This window comes from Medicago sativa, chromosome 8 (assembly GCF_051527215.1).
Source record: "Medicago sativa cultivar Bolivia chromosome 8, Bolivia_mono, whole genome shotgun sequence".
Lineage (NCBI taxonomy): Eukaryota > Viridiplantae > Streptophyta > Magnoliopsida > Fabales > Fabaceae > Medicago > Medicago sativa.
The window spans coordinates 69,547,227-69,564,152 of record NC_140756.1 but is presented as its reverse complement, the minus strand read 5'-3'; the positions used below and the strand labels follow the sequence as shown (position 1 = coordinate 69,564,152).

Sequence of the window (16,926 nt, the reverse complement as noted above, 5' to 3'; positions counted from 1 at the left end):
AAAATTCTTTTGAAGCAATCTAAAGACGGACAAAGAGGAAAATTTGAATTAAAAGCTTCTTACAGGAAATTAAAATAAAATAGGACGCTAAACACTTAAAAAGAGCGCGTAAAATATTTTTTTTTTTAAAAAAAAGCTGACGCGCAAAAGAAATAATTACACGAAAGTTGGACAAAAAGAAATGCGCTTTGAACTGTAAAATAAAGCCTTAAAAATTTTTAATAGACGACTAAATGACTTTAAATAAATAAAGCGAAAAGAGTTTGACGTTTTTAAAAATACGACTAAAAAGAAATGACTGGTCCAAAATTGGAGTATGACAGATGCCCCTATTTAAGTTTCTTCGTCACAAAGATTTGGAAGAAGACTTTTAAATCGATGGGTCGAAGAGACTTAAATACTTAAATACACCACTTTTGGACCAGTCGAGATGCTAAGAGTGTAATGTTCATGAGTGTTATGGTATGCATGTGTACAATGTTATTATGAATGCAATGACGACAAACATATACTGACTGGGGGAACAAACTGATAAATAACACTGGGGAGAAAAAGCCTGTCTAATACTGACTGCCATGGTAAAGGCGAAAATGCGGAGGATAAAGCTTGTCTTTTATCAACTGCCGTGATAAAGACGAAAGTACCGAAGATAAAGCTTGGAACGGGCAATAAAGCTTAAGACGGAAAATAAAGCTTGAGACGGGAAGTAAAGCTTGTCTATTACCAACAGCCCGTAGTAAAGACGGAGATACAGAAGATAAAGCTTGTCTATTACCAACAGCCGCGGTAAAGACGAAAATACAGATGATAAAGCTTGTCGGAATATAAAGCTTGAACAGACGGTAAAGCTTGGAATATAAAGCTCAGACAGCAAATAAAGCTTAAGACAGGACATAAAGCTTGCGACGGACAATAAAGCTTAAGACGGAAAATAAAGCTTATGACGGAAAATAAAGCTTGAGATGGAAAGTAAAGCTTATCAATTACCAACAGCCCGTGGTAAACGATGACAATGCGGAAGATAAAGCTTGGACTGAAGATAAAGCTCAGACGGGAGATAAAGCTTGAGACTGAACATAAAGCTTGAGACAAAAGTAAAGCTTGAGGTGGAAAGTAAAGCTTATCAATTACCAACAGCCCGTGGTAAATGATGAAAATGCGGAAGATAAAGCTTGTCTACTACCAACTGCCGTGGTAAAGACGAAAATACTGATTAAAGCTTGTCTATTATCAACTGCCCGTGATAAAGACGAAAGAATGGAAGATAAAGCTTGTCTATCAATAATACCGGAGTACTTTAAGCAGGGTACTGGGAAACTGATTAACATTGGTAAAATGATCATTTGATGTGACCTGCCACTTGAGCATAAATTGATTGGTTAACACCTTGGGATTGACATTTTTAAGTATTGGAGTAAAACATGGGAAAATAATGCAGTTATGCATGAATGATATTTGTATGCATGCTATCTATGCATGGATGAATGAATGCATATGAGACTTATATGACGGTTTAACAGAAAGATTATTGAGACGAGCATGGGCAGGTCCAAAGAAAGTGGCCCGACATCACATAGCCAACACTTAGTAATCTTCATTGGGGATAACATCGCTGGGGATGAACCAAAACAAAAGCCGGGGTACAACCCATCAAACAAATCATTGGCAGAGGTCGACATTTCTCAACCGCGGCACCTTCTCAAATTCAGGCTCTACATAGTCATTGCTTTCTTTTGAATATTTTCTTTCAAATCTTTCGAAATCCCTAACTTTTGCCTGGATCGCCCTTTCGGGTTTTCAATCCATCGGGAATATATTCTCTTTTTTTTTTGCATTTTCTATGTCCTTAATTTTTGCCTGGACCGCCCTTTCGGGTTTTCGATCCACCAGGACGCTCATTCTTGCCTAAGTCGCCCTTTCAGGTTTTCAACTTAGCGAGCTTTTTCTTTTATCTCTTTTTTTCAGCAATGACTATGTCCAATTGTGGTATCCACCTGCTTTTAGATCGAATGTTGACACATGCTTCCATGATACATAATTGTAAAGATAATATGTTTGTCATTTTTTTTTATTTTTTCAAAGAAAACAATGAAAATTTTTTAAAAAAAAGATTTTTCAAAGTTTTTGTTTCAAGTACTAATATTAAAAACGGAAGAAATTTTGCACATAGAATAAACAAGAATTCCAAATAAAAGCACTGGCTCAAATTAATGTATTAGAAATGGTAACCGGCCAAAGGCATGGCACCACAGATTACAAAATTTGGAAAATGGTAATTAATATATGGAAGGTACATTGAACACAATAACCGCTATATTCCCTAGCAACTTTGAAATCCACTGCTATGATGCTCTGATATAGGAGAACTTCTGACAACTAAGGTGCCCCAAGTGAGTGATGCTTAGTCTGATGCAGTTACTTGTCATAAACCCTTAACTTTTGCATAGATCGCCCTTTCGGGTTTTCAATCTATCAGGGTAAACATTTTTTTTCTTTTTTCTTCTTTTTTTTTTGTGTCTCTAATTTTTGCATGGACCGCCCTTTCGGGTTTTCAATCCATCGAGACGCTCATTTTTGGTTTAGGCCGCCCCTTCGGGTTTTCAACCTACCGAGCTGTTCTTTTATATATTTTCTAGACATAGTATTTCTTGACTGCATCAGAATTCACAGGACGGGGTAACTCTTCTCCATCCATATTTGTAAGTATTAAAGCACCACCGGAGAAAGCTCTCTTGACAACATAGGGACCTTCATAGTTAGGTGTCCATTTGCCCTTTGGGTCTGGTTGAAAGGACTTGATACTCTTGACCACAAGGTCTCCTTCTTTAAATTTGCGGGGATGCACCCTCTTGTCAAATGCCTGTTTCATTCTTGACTGATATAGCTGTCCACGACACAAAGCTGTCATACGCTTTTCTTCAATCAAATTCAACTGATCATACCTATCCTGACACCATTCAGCTTCAGACAATTCAGCTTCCTTCAAAACTCTTAAAGATGGGATTTCAACCTCCACCGGGAGTACAGCCTCCATACCATATACCAGGGAGAAAGGGGTTGCCCCTGTCGAAGTACGCACTGAGGTACGATAACCATACAAAGCATAAGGTAACATTTCATGCCAGTCCTTGTAAGTGACCACCATCTTTTGCACAATCTTCTTGATGTTCTTATTTGCAGCTTCAACTGCACCATTCATCTGTGGTCTATAAGGAGAGGAGTTATGATGTTCAATCTTGAAATCCTCGCACAATTCCTTCATCATCTTGTTATTCAGATTGGTACCATTATCTGTGATAATCTTGTTAGGGACACCATATCTGCAGATGATATTGTTCTTGATGAATCGGACCACCACTTGCTTGGTCACATTAGCATAAGATGCCGCTTCAACCCACTTGGTGAAGTAATCAATAGCCACTAGTATGAAACGATGTCCATTGGAAGCTTTTGGTTCAATCCGACCAATCATATCAATGCCCCACATAGAGAAAGGCCACGGGGAGGAGATAACATTGAGCAAAGTTGGCGGGACATGGATCTTATCCGCATAAATCTGACACTTGTGACACTTCTTGGCATGGTGATAACAGTCAGCATGCATCGTTATCCAGTAATAGCCTGCCCTCAACGCCTTCTTAGCCATTGCATAGCCATTAGCGTGAGTCCCGAACGTGCCTTCATGTATCTCATGCATTAACAAATCTGCCTCACGCCGATCTATACATCGGAGCAAAACCTCATCGAAGTTCCTTTTGTACAACACATCTCCATTCAAGAAAAAGTTACCAGACAATCTTCTTAGAGTCCTCTTATCTTTGCGAGATGCCCCAGGCGGATACTCTTGAGTTTGAAGGAAAACCTTGATATCGTGAAACCATGGTTTGTCATCAAAGACTGCTTCAGCAGCAAATACATAAGCTGGCCTGTCAAGGAACTTGACACTAATCAAAGGTACCATTTTGGGGCAATTTACCTTGATCATGGAGGATAAGGTAGCTAAAGCATCTGCCATTTGATTCTCCTCCCTAGGAATGTGGTTCAATTCCACTTTGTTGAAGAAAGTTAACAGACGTCTGGCGTAATCTCTGTAAGGTATCAAACCGTCATGATGAGTTTCCCACTTTCCCTTAATCTGGTTAATCACCAGAGCTGAATCACCATATATCTTAATCTTCTTAATTCTCAAATCGATAGCTTCCTCAATACCCATAATACAAGCCTCATACTCTGCAATGTTATTTGTACAATCAAAACGTAACCTTGCAGTAAAAGGGATGTGCTCGCCATTGGGTTTGATGAGAATCGCCCCAATTCCTTTACCATAGACATTCACAGCTCCATCAAATATCAAACCCCATTCAGATTCAGGATCAGGACCTTCACCAAACAACGGTTCATCACAATCTTTCATCTTCAAATACATGATCTCTTCATCTGGGAAGTCAAACTTGATAGGCTGGTAATCTTCAATTGGTTGATGGGCCAAATGATCAGCAACGGCACTTCCTTTGATAGCTTTCTGAGTGCGGTACACAATATCATACTCGGACAATAACATCTGCCAACGAGAGATTCTTCCGTTCAGAACAGGCTTCTCGAAGAGGTATTTGATGGGATCCATTCTGGAGATCAACCAAGTAGTGTGATTAATCATGTAGTGGCGGAGACGCCGGGCAGCCCAGACTAAGGCACAACAAGTTTTCTCCAGCGCGGAGTATCGAGTCTCACAATCAGTGAACTTCTTGCTTAAGTAGTAAATTGCATGCTCTTTCTTACCAGTTTCATCTTGCTGACCAAGTACACAACCCATAGAATCTTCCAATACAGTCAAATACATGATCAAAGGCCTTCCGTCTACTGGAGGGACAAGGATTGGAGGTTCTAACAAATACTCCTTGATACTATCGAAGGCTTTTTGGCATTCATCTGTCCACACAATCCCTTGATCCTTGCGGAGCAACTTGAATATCGGCCCACATGTAGCGGTCATCTGAGAAATGAATCGGGATATGTAGTTCAGCCTACCAAGGAAACCTCTGACTTGTTTCTCGGTTTTTGGAACAGGCATCTCTCTGATAGCTTTGACTTTGTCGGGATCTACTTCAATACCCTTCTGACTAACGATAAAACCAAGAAGTTTCCCGGATCTGACGCCGAAAGTACACTTATTGGGATTTAGACGGAGCTTATACTTTCTCAACCGCTGAAACATCTTCAATAAATACTCAACATGCTCTTCTTCAGTACTTGACTTGACAATCATATCATCCACATAAACCTCGACCTCTTTGTGCATCATATCATGGAAAATCTTAGTCATGCCCCTTTGGTAAGTGGCACCAGCATTTATCAATCCGAACGGCATCACCTTATAGCAAAAAGCGCCCCATGGCGTGATGAAAGATGTCTTCTCTCTATCTTCAGGAGCCATCTTGATCTGATTATACCCGGAGAAACCATCCATGAAGGAGAACACTTTGCATTTAGCAGTATTATCAACCAATACATCGATGTGAGGTAAAGGGAAATCATCTTTTGGGCTAGCTTTGTTCAAATCTCGGTAATCCACACACATTCTGACTTTACCATCTTTCTTTGGAACAGGTACTATATTAGCTAACCATTGAGGGTATTCAGATGTGATTAGGAAACCGGCGTCAATCTGCTTTCGCACTTCTTCCTTGATCTTGAGGGCCATCTCGGGATGAGATCTTCTCAACTTCTGCTTAACAGGAGGGCACTCGGGTTTCAAAGGCAGACGATGTTCCACAACTTCGGCATCTATCCCTGGCATATCCTTGTATGACCATGCGAAAATGTCAGCATACTCTCTGAGAAGCTCAATAACTCTTTCCTTAACCGTGGCATCCAACAATGCCCCTATCTTGATTTCTTTCTTGTCTTCCTCTGTACCCAGATTGACAATTTCTATCTCTTCCTGATGAGGTTGAATAGCCTTTCCTTCTCGCTCCAACATCCATCTAATCTCATCAGGAATCTCTTCATCACCTTCTACCATAGCCTCATATACGGGAACCTCAAAGTTGGGAGGAAGCATAGGGTTACTGTGTTCAACGGGCTCATTTATGTTCAGCCTGCATATGATTTATGATTGATTTTAAATGAGTAAATGCAGGACCTTTGAGTTTGATTTTTAAAAGAAAAAGAGAAACAACTTTGGTTTTACGTATTACCATTTTTTTCCAGAAAAAGCACTAAAATAAAATAAAGTAAAGTAAAATAAAGGCCGTGATAGAAACGACGATTTCATTAATAACCAAAAGTACTTGAAACAAAACATAAGGCCCTACAAAGTTTCACTTTCGTCTGGGGCAGGACGAAAGGAGTTTTCTTAAAGAAAAAACAAAAACAAAGACAAACATATTACTTAAAGCGAGGTATCACAGAAGGAACATCCACAGCGATCCAGTTGCAGCAGACTCCCCCAGGTGTTACGAAGATGGGTGCCACCTCTTCAGATTGATCCTCAATGATCGCATTAGTCTCCGGTGGATCATAGATAAAACCAGCACTGTAAAAAGTACAACCAGTAGGGTTGAACGCCCCAGGCTTGCTATTCGGGAAACCAATTCCCTCCTTGCGTTTGTTCTCGTGCAGCTCCACCAACTGACCCCACGCTTCAGTCTTGCCTTCTTGAATAACCCTCTGAGCGTCCTTCAAAGAAGCCATACTAGTCTCAGCTTTCTTTGCACTCCCTTCAACGGAGAGACCCTGGAATGACGACCCCTCTGAGCTACTACCCCCAATGTAAGAGAAAGCCGACAGATTACTGACCAACAAGGCCGTCTCACCACTTACGGTTATTAACTTTCCATGACTTATAAACTTTAGCTTCTGGTGGAGAGTGGATGTCACTGCCCCAGCATTATGGATCCAAGGCCGGTCAAGGAGGCAACTGAAAGAGGCCTGAATCTCCATAACTTGGAATTTAACTTCAAATTCATGTGGGCCCACTGAGATAGGCAACTTTATTTCCCCAAATACTGACCTTCTAGTTCCGTCAAATGCTCTCACCGTCACCGTGCTGGGCTGCAAGAGAGCTTTTGGATATGAAAGCTGGTCCAAAGTGGACTTAGGCATCACATTTAAAGCGGACCCAGTATCTATCAAGACGTTAGAGAGAGAATCTGATTTGCAGAGGACGGAGATAAGCAATGCCAGATTGTGATTCTTTCCTTCCGCTGGGAGGTCTTCGTCACTGAAGCTCAAATTGTTGCAGGCAGTCACATTCCCCACAATACTTTCAAATTGTCCCAGAGTCACATCATATTCCACATAGGCTTGATCTAGCACCTTCATCAAGGCATCTCTGTGGGCATCAGAGCTGGATAGGAGAGACATTATAGAGATTTTGGCAGGAGTTTGTAGCAACTGATCCACTACCTTATACTCGCTCCTCTTGATTAGTTTCAAGATCTCATCACTATCTTCATAGACAATCTCATTGGGCTGTCTGATAGCTTTACCCTTATCAAGATTTCGCCCTTTCACTGGTTCTTCGGCTGGAGCACTGACTTCCTTCTGATTAACAACCGGGAACACCCGTCCACTTCTCAAGATCTTGCTATTTTCCGCAATGTTGTCTACATGGACTGACGAATCAAGGGGTACCTTTTTTCCATCTTCCAGAATGGAGTATTCGTAATTATACGGCACAGCTTTTTGAGATGAATAAGGCAACTGTTCTGGTGGGCAGATCACCAGGGGAGTACTGGCTAGTTTGGCACGATTGACCATTATCACAAGTGGCTCCCGAGTCTTGAAAACTGGAGTAACAACACAAACATTCTTATCTTTCTCCTTTCTAGTGACAACAAGTTCTTTCCTGTCCAGTAACCCCTGCACATCGTCCTGGACTTGCTTACACCCGCGAGAATCCACTGAACATACAACACAAGCCTCATGATTATGACTGAAGAGGGTGGCCTCACACATTTTTACATGAATCGGGACCAGAGGAGTCTTGATATCACTTGCATAGAGAACATAGTTGTCTCCTTGAATCATATTGACAGCAGGCCCATGTGGCGGCAGAGGGTTGTTTGGAACAACAGGGTCAGGGTTCGCGAAGGTTAGTTCTTTGTCATTGATTAACTTCTGGACCTCTTCTTTAAGGGCGCGACAATGTTCAATATCATGCCCTGGTGCCCCTTGATGGAATTCACAGGTGCGATCGGCACGATACCAGGCTGGTAAAGGGTTTTGCATGCGAGGCTGAGGCCTAGTTTGCACCAAATTTCTGGCAAGGAGAGAAGGCAACAAATCCTTGTATGGCATAGGTATGGGAGGGAATTGATTTCTAGGAGGGCGAGGCTGCTGTTGAGCTTGAGGACGTTGTTGTTGTTGAGGTGGTGAGGGTGGTGGAGGATAATATGGGTATGGGTAGAATGGTTGAGGATTGTATGGTTGGTAAGGTTGTTGGTATAATGGTGGATAATATGGTGGAGGAGCTTGAGGACGTTGTTGTTGTTGAGGTGGGTTTTGTGGGGCTGGCGCTTGTGGTGCGACATTGGCGACATATGGGTAGTTTGGGTACACAGGTTGGGGACCGCCTTGGGCCACCATGCTGACCTCTTGAGTATTCTTCCTTGGGTATCCATTTCCAGACCTCCTATTGCCATTAGACGATCCACTTGATGAACCACCCGAAGGACCACTCGAAGTACCCCCTGGCGAGTTTCCTGACGACCCATCTTCAACAACTAACCGCCCTTCTCGGACCCCTTCTTCGAGACGCATTCCCATAATCACCATGTCATTGAAATTGTTAGGAGCTATGGCAACCATGTTTCGGTAGTAGAACGGATTGAGAGTTCTGAGAAAGATTTTGGTCATCTCTGGGTCTCCTATTGTCGGGACGACCTGTGATGCCAACTCTCTCCACCTCATGGCATATGCCCTAAAGCTTTCCTTGTCTCCTTGACTTTCAGCTCTGAGTTGTTCTCTATCTGGAACCAGGAATCCGTTGTAGTCATATTGCTGAATGAAAGCTAACCCCAAATCTCTGAAAGTATGGATCTTGTCTTTCTCTAGCTTCATATACCACCTTGACGCGGGCTCTGCCAAACTGTCGAGGAAACAGTGAATGAGTAACTTGTCATCTCTAGCATGGGCTGACATCTTTCGAACATACATAGCCAAATGAAGCTTAGGGCAAGTGCTTCCCTTGTACTTCTCAAATTCTGGCAACTTAAACTTGGGTGGTATCACAACATCTGGGACCAAGCAAAGTTCATGGGCCTCTGGACCAACAGCATCTTTTGCACGGAGGGCTTTCACCTCTTGCCACATTTCATCGTATTTCTCACGCAAGTCTTCCACTTCATTATTTCCTGCCACACTACCTGAATGGTAAACCTGTTCATCTTCTTGTTGTGTGACGTGGACATGGGGTCCTGCAGGAGTCACAACAGCCTGAGGAATTGGATGGCCCGGCTGAACAAATGGGGTTGACTGTTGGCCGTAAGGGAACGACATTTCCGTAGTACCAGGACGGACACCATCATTGATCATCTGAGGCATGCCCCAAGGATAGCCGGGAGGCATGTAGTATTGGGAAGTAACACCATGAGGACCAGGAGGACGGAAACTCTGGTTGTTCATATCATCAGATGAGAAACCCACCATGAGAGGCTGTGTAGGCCCAGCAGATGTAACAACAGCAGGTATCGGCTGTGAAGTACCGTTAAGTGCCACAGAAGCGACCACAGTAGGAGCTGGCTCGGAGACCGCTGCTTGTTCTCTCTCAGTCATCAGGACTTCCATCATAAGTGCCATCTTCTCTAATTCTGCCTTAAGATTACTAACATCTGCTCTGAGCTGAACGTTTTCCTGTTCCGCATTTGCCATCTTCTTCTTAATGTAAGCCCTTGTGTGATGAATGCGAGTAGGCTTGTATTGAATTCGTCGGGCCACTTTCAATTACTGCGGCAGAAAAGGAGTGAAGTGTGAGACTTGATTTTGACACTTGATGAATGCAAATGATGCATGATATGCTAGATGCGAAAGTATGCACTTTTTCATTTTTATCGAAGGACTTATAGAAGTAATTTTGTAAACATAGCAACTTAAACATTTCATTGATGACAAAAGAGTACTACAAGGTAACAACCAAGCCAAGGGATAAACTTACAAATGTAAAGAAAACTACAGGATAGACCCCCTTTTAACAGACTGAGTCAAGGGGTGGACTCCAAATATAAAATACTACAAGGTAATTCCCTTTCTAACAACCAAGCCAAGGGATAGACTTACAAATACAAAACACTTGCAAATATAAAACAATACAAATATAAAGCATAAAGCAATAACAACTCCTTGAAGAAACTTCAGACGCTCTAGGGAGACGGATGAGAACATGTGCTGGCAAAGAAAGCGCTCCGTTTCTTCTTGTGTCCCGGGACCCTGTCAAGTGCAGCATCTTTTTCTTTGATGAGGGCTTCCAATCGGAGAATCTCAAGGCGCCTCTCTTCACTTTCCCAATTCTTTTGCTCTAACATACCCACTACCACATCATAATCATGTTCCTTCTTGCGGAGCTTCCATTCCAAAGTGGCCTTCTCTCGGTCGGACGCGTGCATACGCTCTTGGTACTCCTTCTGAGTCTTTGGGAGCAACGGCACTGGTATCTCTGGAGCAGCCGCGGACAAGTACCTAGGTATGGGGTAAGGCATAAGGAAAGTCGTAGCCCTGTCAATAACCCACTTTGTATAAGACTCATGCGCAAAGTCTTGTTTCTTCCCCAGCTGGATTCTATCAAACATATGAACGGCATACCAAGCTTTCCCGAAGAGCTCTCTCAAACCAATGTGAACCTCACTATTAAGGTAGAATTCACCGGACAAAAAACGACTATCAGGCGGTGTCTTCATAGGATATCCATACTGGCGCATGGCGAGAGTCGGACTATAGGTGATTCCTCCACATGTTCCAATAAGAGGCACATTCTGAAATTCCCCACAACTACCAATGATTCCTTCAACGTCGGCAGCAGGATGAGCCCAAACAATGTCGGCCGGGGTGAGGGGCATAAGCCTATCAGACCAAGAAGTTTTTCCGGTTTCGGTTATGGCAAAGACGGATCTGGGCAAATGTGAGGCAAACCATTTGTATAACAGAGGTGCACAACAAACAATAGCACCACCTTCTTGGCGGTGTCTATGGTGGATAGAGTGATAAGTATCTGCAAGAAGGGTAGGGACTGGATTGTTGGTGAGAAAGATTTTAATTGCATTGATGTCAACAAAGTTATCCATATTGGGAAACAAGAAGAGGCCATATATGAGTAAGGCGAGAATAGATTCAAAGGCAATAGTCTTCCCGGCTTTGGCAAAGTCAGAGGCCTTTCGGTAGAGAAATCTAGCAGTGAGGCCTTGGTAACCATTCTTGATGGTAAAGTGGGGTTCAACTAGGTCAGAAGGCTTAAGGTAGAGCGCCTTTGCAATAGCAGCCTCTTTAGGTGCGAGTTCAAGACCAGTGAAGGGTATTTCTTTGGACACCGGTAAGCCAACCCAATAGGAATACTCCTCAAGCGTGGGAAGTAATTGATAGTCTGGGAAAGTAAAGCAATGATAGACCGGGTCATAGAATTGCACCAAAGTTTCCAAGATGCCATCATCCACCCTCACCTTAATAAGATCAAGCAACCTCCCATACTGATTCCGAAACCTCCTAGGATCAGACAATTGCTTTTCCATCTCCCTTAGTCTTGTCAAATCCGGTTTCTTGAAACTATACCTCTGGGTAGCCCTCAATTGTGGATTCATCTACGATGTTTACAAAAACAAACTTTGTCTAAATCCTTCGATAATTTTATGAATGAAAAAGAGTATTCATGGATGAATGCATGGATGCATGATAATGCTAGAATACATGGGGACTATATTTACAATGTTGGAGTTGAAGGTAACGCCATTTGGTAAGGACTATGGTTTCAAGTTGCACTTGTAACAAGGGTTCTACCAAGTTCCCAACTTACAACTACCCTCATGAATATCTCGGTGCGTAGGATTAACTCCTAGACCAATAATTCGTAAGGAAGTCTAGTTTGAGTGTAGTATCGCGTGACGACCAAAGTCAGGACTACTCCTGGTTTAGTCTCCGCACTACGTCCTAATAAAAGGCCAAGATGGGTTAAGGGTGATCTAAAGGTCCTCAACGCTTGATGGATTTCAAGAATAATAACGCCAATCACGACTACTCATGGTGACGTATATGTACTCTTGAACCCACGTTGAGTGGAGTTATATCACATGCACACATAGGCAGGACTACTCCTGGTATGGCACTATGATCGTACTCCGTCCTATCTTAGGTTTCACTCGAGTCCGGGAGTAGGACTTCTTTTCTCACCCCTCACGTATAAACATTTACAAAGTATATACAAAAGATAAAGCAAAAGTAATAAAGAAAGAAAGGTGGGCTAAACCCGCGTAGGATCCCCAGTGAAGTCGCCATTTTTGTAGACCAAGATTTTCGGGTGTCAAGCCATTGATTGGACTTGAACCTTCAATCTACCGGACTTGCTCGATTTTATTCTTGGGAAGGGAAAAAGAGATTGAAAAACCCTTTTTGGATCCGGGGGTTGGTTACGATTCGGGAAGGTGTTAGGCACCCGCGTCGTTCACGGTACTCCGTGAGAACCTCTTTCTAACTTTATTTTATTTGAAAAATTATTGATTAAAGTATGAGTGAAAGAATGGAGGGAGAAGAAGTAGGAGTTTTGGTTATTTTTATTTGATTGATTTGAAAGGAATAAAGCCTCTGCCTACGTACCCTTAAAAGGGATCAAAACCACCGTAGTTCACTCTTAAAAATATATTTTTTTTGTGGGTTGGGTTGATTTTAATTATTTTTGAAAATGATTTTGAGAAGGGTTGCGAGACCTCAAGGTATAGAAGAATAAAATAGAAGTGAGGTTGTTTCATTTTATTTGAGAAATTTAGTCTAAGTTTAATTAAAGTTCATTAAGGAGTTTAATTAAGAAAATAAAGGAAAATCACTTGGATTTGGATCCAAGGTTTATTAAGAAAATAATTTGACTTTTGCTTATTTGATTTTTGAGATAAAAAAAAAGATTTTTCTAAACTAACGGAAAGCGAGCGTAACAACGTGAAAAAATAAAGCGAGAGTAAAGCAAAGTGATATGGTGTCAGTGCAAGTGTCGGTGTGTGCAATTACTAAGCTATTACATTCCATCCTAGGGGCATTCTAAAGCAAGAAATAAAAAGCTCAAAAATAAATTACATCAACACCTAAGATACACACTAAAATATTGGAAAAATCTAAGATAATAAAGCAATGCCAAAGAATAAAAAATAAACCTGTGAAATGGGCACTTATATTAAGCAAAGTGAGATGGAATAGGTAGATGTGCACATGATGAATTTCGAAAAGCTTAAGATGCATGAAATATGGATTAAGTCATGGAGTGAACTAGATAAAAGCATGCTTAATCATGGAATATAATTTTGAGCCAAAATGCCAAGGGGACGTAACTAAAATTAAGTGAAAAAGGAACATGATAAAAATGTGATATGATTTTTTAATTAAAAGTCTTTATGGTTTCATATATTGAACCAATAGTGCTAATAAAACAAATCAAAAGCAATGAAAAGTGAATGATGGAAGTAAATATGCATGCCGTAATTTTAGAGATGATGTAAAACACCATATGACAAAATATTAGATTCTAAATCCTATACTGAGACTAGTTACCAAACAAACGTGTATGATATTGAAGATGCATGAAATGAAGCTTAAGAACACTTGAAACAAAATTAAAAGAACGCATATCATGAAAATTAAACCATTTCAAATGCCTGAAGCATGATTATGGTACTACATGAACTTCATTTTAAAAAAGAAACTTGAGATAAGAATTGTATTTCAAAAACTAAATGTGAGAAATGCATGGTATCAAAGCAAGAAAAAAAAAGAAGAAAAAAAAATGCACGAAATGGTTTTTAATGTATGGTTAAATAAACCAATGGTAACGCATGATAATAGACATTATAAAAAAAAATATAAAATCAAAACAGCACTAGAAGAATATGCGAGGAAATTAAAAAATGGGGCGCAGCTAGCAACACAGGAGGTTCAAACAGTAATCAGACAAACAGAACAGAAGCAGAAGCATGATAATGGGCTTAAGAGCCAGACCCACTCAGGTTGGGCCGGTTCGGTTCGCCTGAAATGGTTCAGGAGAAAACCGAACCGGCAGGGAGGGTTTATAAGCAAAAAGACCGGTTTCCTCCTTCATTTTTTCTTCATCCCTTCTCTCTAAAACACAAAGAAGAGAGAGAAGCTCTCTTCTCTCTCCAAGTCCAGACCGCCGGAGAAGAAAGAAGAGTGGTGGTCGGAGGGGGCTCCGACGCGGTGGTCGGCCGGAGAGCCGCCGCGTCGGAGCGTTTTTTATTTTATTTTTTTAAAATTTTTACATCATCCGAACCCTCTTCTTCTCCTCTGTCCGATTCCAGGCTTAGATTTTTCAAACAACCATTATATAAGCCTAGATCTGAGTTTAGAGATACGAATTTTTCAAAGAAAAAAAACAACTCATGGACAACAAACAAAAAGTGAAACAGAGAAGAGAGTGGATATTTACCTCTTGTAGATCGATCTGTGCTTGAAAGAGGAAGAAAACAAGCTGCTGCTCCTTCCTTGATTATAAGATCCGATTCCCTTTTCTTCTCCCCTAGTTTCTCTTTGATTCGTGTTTGCCTTTGAAGTAGAAATGGTTGTGAACTCGGATTCCTTCTATTTTTGTATGGACAGATTCAAAATGGTTCATGTTGTGATGCTTATGGTGTTAAATTCGAAACTTATGTTGTGATAAACATGAATTTCGAGCTTGACATGAGATGACTGTGTATGGAAGATGATTTGTGGTATGATTCAATGATTGCTAATTACTGAAAAAAAAAATTAGGGTTTATGTGTTCTTCCTATTCTTCATGAAGTTCATACGATTGTGGTATTTGATTTGAAATTGTGAAGAAAGAGAAGAGGATTAGGGTTTCTGCCGCTACAGTGTAAAATCAATGATTGGGGGTCCAATTCTGACACTGAACAGTGTCTTAAATAGCAAAAAGTAGGGCTAACCCTGACTCTGATGCAAAAGACAGTATTACCCTTAAAGTCTCTGATACAGGTGAACAGCAAGGCAAAAAGAGGATTGGAGAGCAAGTTTTAAAACTGAGCCAATAAGAGACTGCCACATGGACACAAAGGGACCCAAGGACTTAACCAACACAAAACATAAAATAAATAATAAAACAAAAGGAAAAAGGTCACTCACGTGACTAAAAGAAAAAGAAATAAAATAATTAATAATAATAATAATAATAATACTAAAGGTAATAATAATAGTAATAATAAAAAATAATAATAATTAATAATAATAATAATAATAAAAGGATAACGAGAATGAAAACATTATCTTAAATGAGGTATTTTAAAATACCTCTCTGCCGAAATTGTGACTGAAATGTCTAAAATAACGCGGCGTTTTAAAGTGCGAACAAAATTCTTTTGAAGCAATCTAAAGACGGACAAAGAGGAAAATTTGAATTAAAAGCTTCTTACAGGAAATTAAAATAAAATAGGACGCTAAACACTTAAAAAGAGCGCGTAAAATATTTTTTTTTTTAAAAAAAAGCTGACGCGCAAAAGAAATAATTACACGAAAGTTGGACAAAAAGAAATGCGCTTTGAACTGTAAAATAAAGCCTTAAAAATTTTTAATAGACGACTAAATGACTTTAAATAAATAAAGCGAAAAGAGTTTGACGTTTTTAAAAATACGACTAAAAAGAAATGACTGGTCCAAAATTGGAGTATGACAGCTTGTAATAATCTTGAATATGCCGCACATTTTGGAATATTTTGTTATTGAATAATCTTGAATAAACTTGTGTTTTGAATAAATTCGAAGCGAAATTGTGTATTGATTAAATTCGAAGTGAAATTGCGTATTTATTCAATTCGAAGCGAAATAGCGTATTTATTCAAATTTAAAATCATCTATGTTACATTACATTCTCCCTAAATATATATAGCATCATCATGATGTTGGATTTATATTAAATTCTTGAAAGTTTATTGAAAATATTGGCACTAAAGTGTCTTATAAGAATGAAGAGAACACAACACATGTATTCTACAAAATCAACTATATATGTTATCACATCGAATTCCCTCATATAAGACGAGTTATCACATAAAGAATGAAGTGCATTCCGTGACACTCATCTTATATGAAGAAATTCGATATCATAACTTATATAGCTGATTCTGCATAATACATGTAGTGTTATCTTCAATTCCAACATCTTCAACAAACTAACAAGAATTTAATTTAAATTCCAACAAAATAAAGATACTACCTAAACATAGAACTTCTAGGTGAATGCTTGAGAGTTGTTGTTTAACAGGTTTGACCTTATCCAATTTCATGTGTAAGACAATTGTTGTAGTTGAAGGTGCATTCCCTACCTAATCATGATCTTCTTGCGGAATCAAACTGTTGATAATATCTTTAGTTGATCTCTGCAGCATGACAAACATATCGATAAACGACACCATGTTGTGCTGCCTACTCTAAAAATGAATTATAACATGTAAATCTACTCAAAAAGTAAAATTATATAAAAAAAACAATATTTACATCAACCTAAAACTAAAATTATAAAAAAAGAAAAACATTTATAACAACTAAATGTTATAAAAGAAAAACATTTACATCAACCTGAATTTTTGTCAGGATCGCATCGGTAGTTAACTGCCGATGGATCTCGCGGTAGTTAACTGCTGCCGATTCCATCGGCAGTTAACTGCCACCGGTTCTTTACGCATCGGCAGTTAACGGCTACCGAGGCATTTCCGTATTTTTGTGGTGTTTTT

The 16,926-nt window shown here is 40.0% G+C and overlaps 2 protein-coding genes across 2 annotated transcripts; both read right to left on the bottom strand.

Annotated features, from left to right (window-relative positions):
• Positions 1-6,387: 6,387 nt before the first annotated feature.
• Positions 6,388-9,873, bottom strand: LOC146900982 (uncharacterized). Its single transcript, XM_085736997.1, has one exon. The coding sequence runs from the start codon at positions 9,871-9,873 to the stop codon at positions 6,388-6,390; it is 3,486 nt and encodes a 1,161-aa protein (XP_085593123.1).
• A 198-nt stretch (positions 9,874-10,071) lies between these two features.
• Positions 10,072-11,789, bottom strand: LOC146900981 (uncharacterized). Its single transcript, XM_085732907.1, has one exon. It carries the CDS (start codon positions 11,787-11,789, stop codon positions 10,362-10,364), a length of 1,428 nt encoding a protein of 475 aa, XP_085589033.1. The 3' UTR covers positions 10,072-10,361.
• Between the last annotated feature and the right edge of the window lie 5,137 nt (positions 11,790-16,926).

What these genes read in the sequence shown, in the direction of transcription:
- LOC146900981 (XM_085732907.1), bottom strand. Translation starts at nt 11,789, where the DNA reads ATGAATCCACAATTGAGGGCTACCCAGAGGTATAGTTTCAAGAAACCG.
- LOC146900982 (XM_085736997.1), bottom strand. Translation starts at nt 9,873, where the DNA reads ATGGCAAATGCGGAACAGGAAAACGTTCAGCTCAGAGCAGATGTTAGT.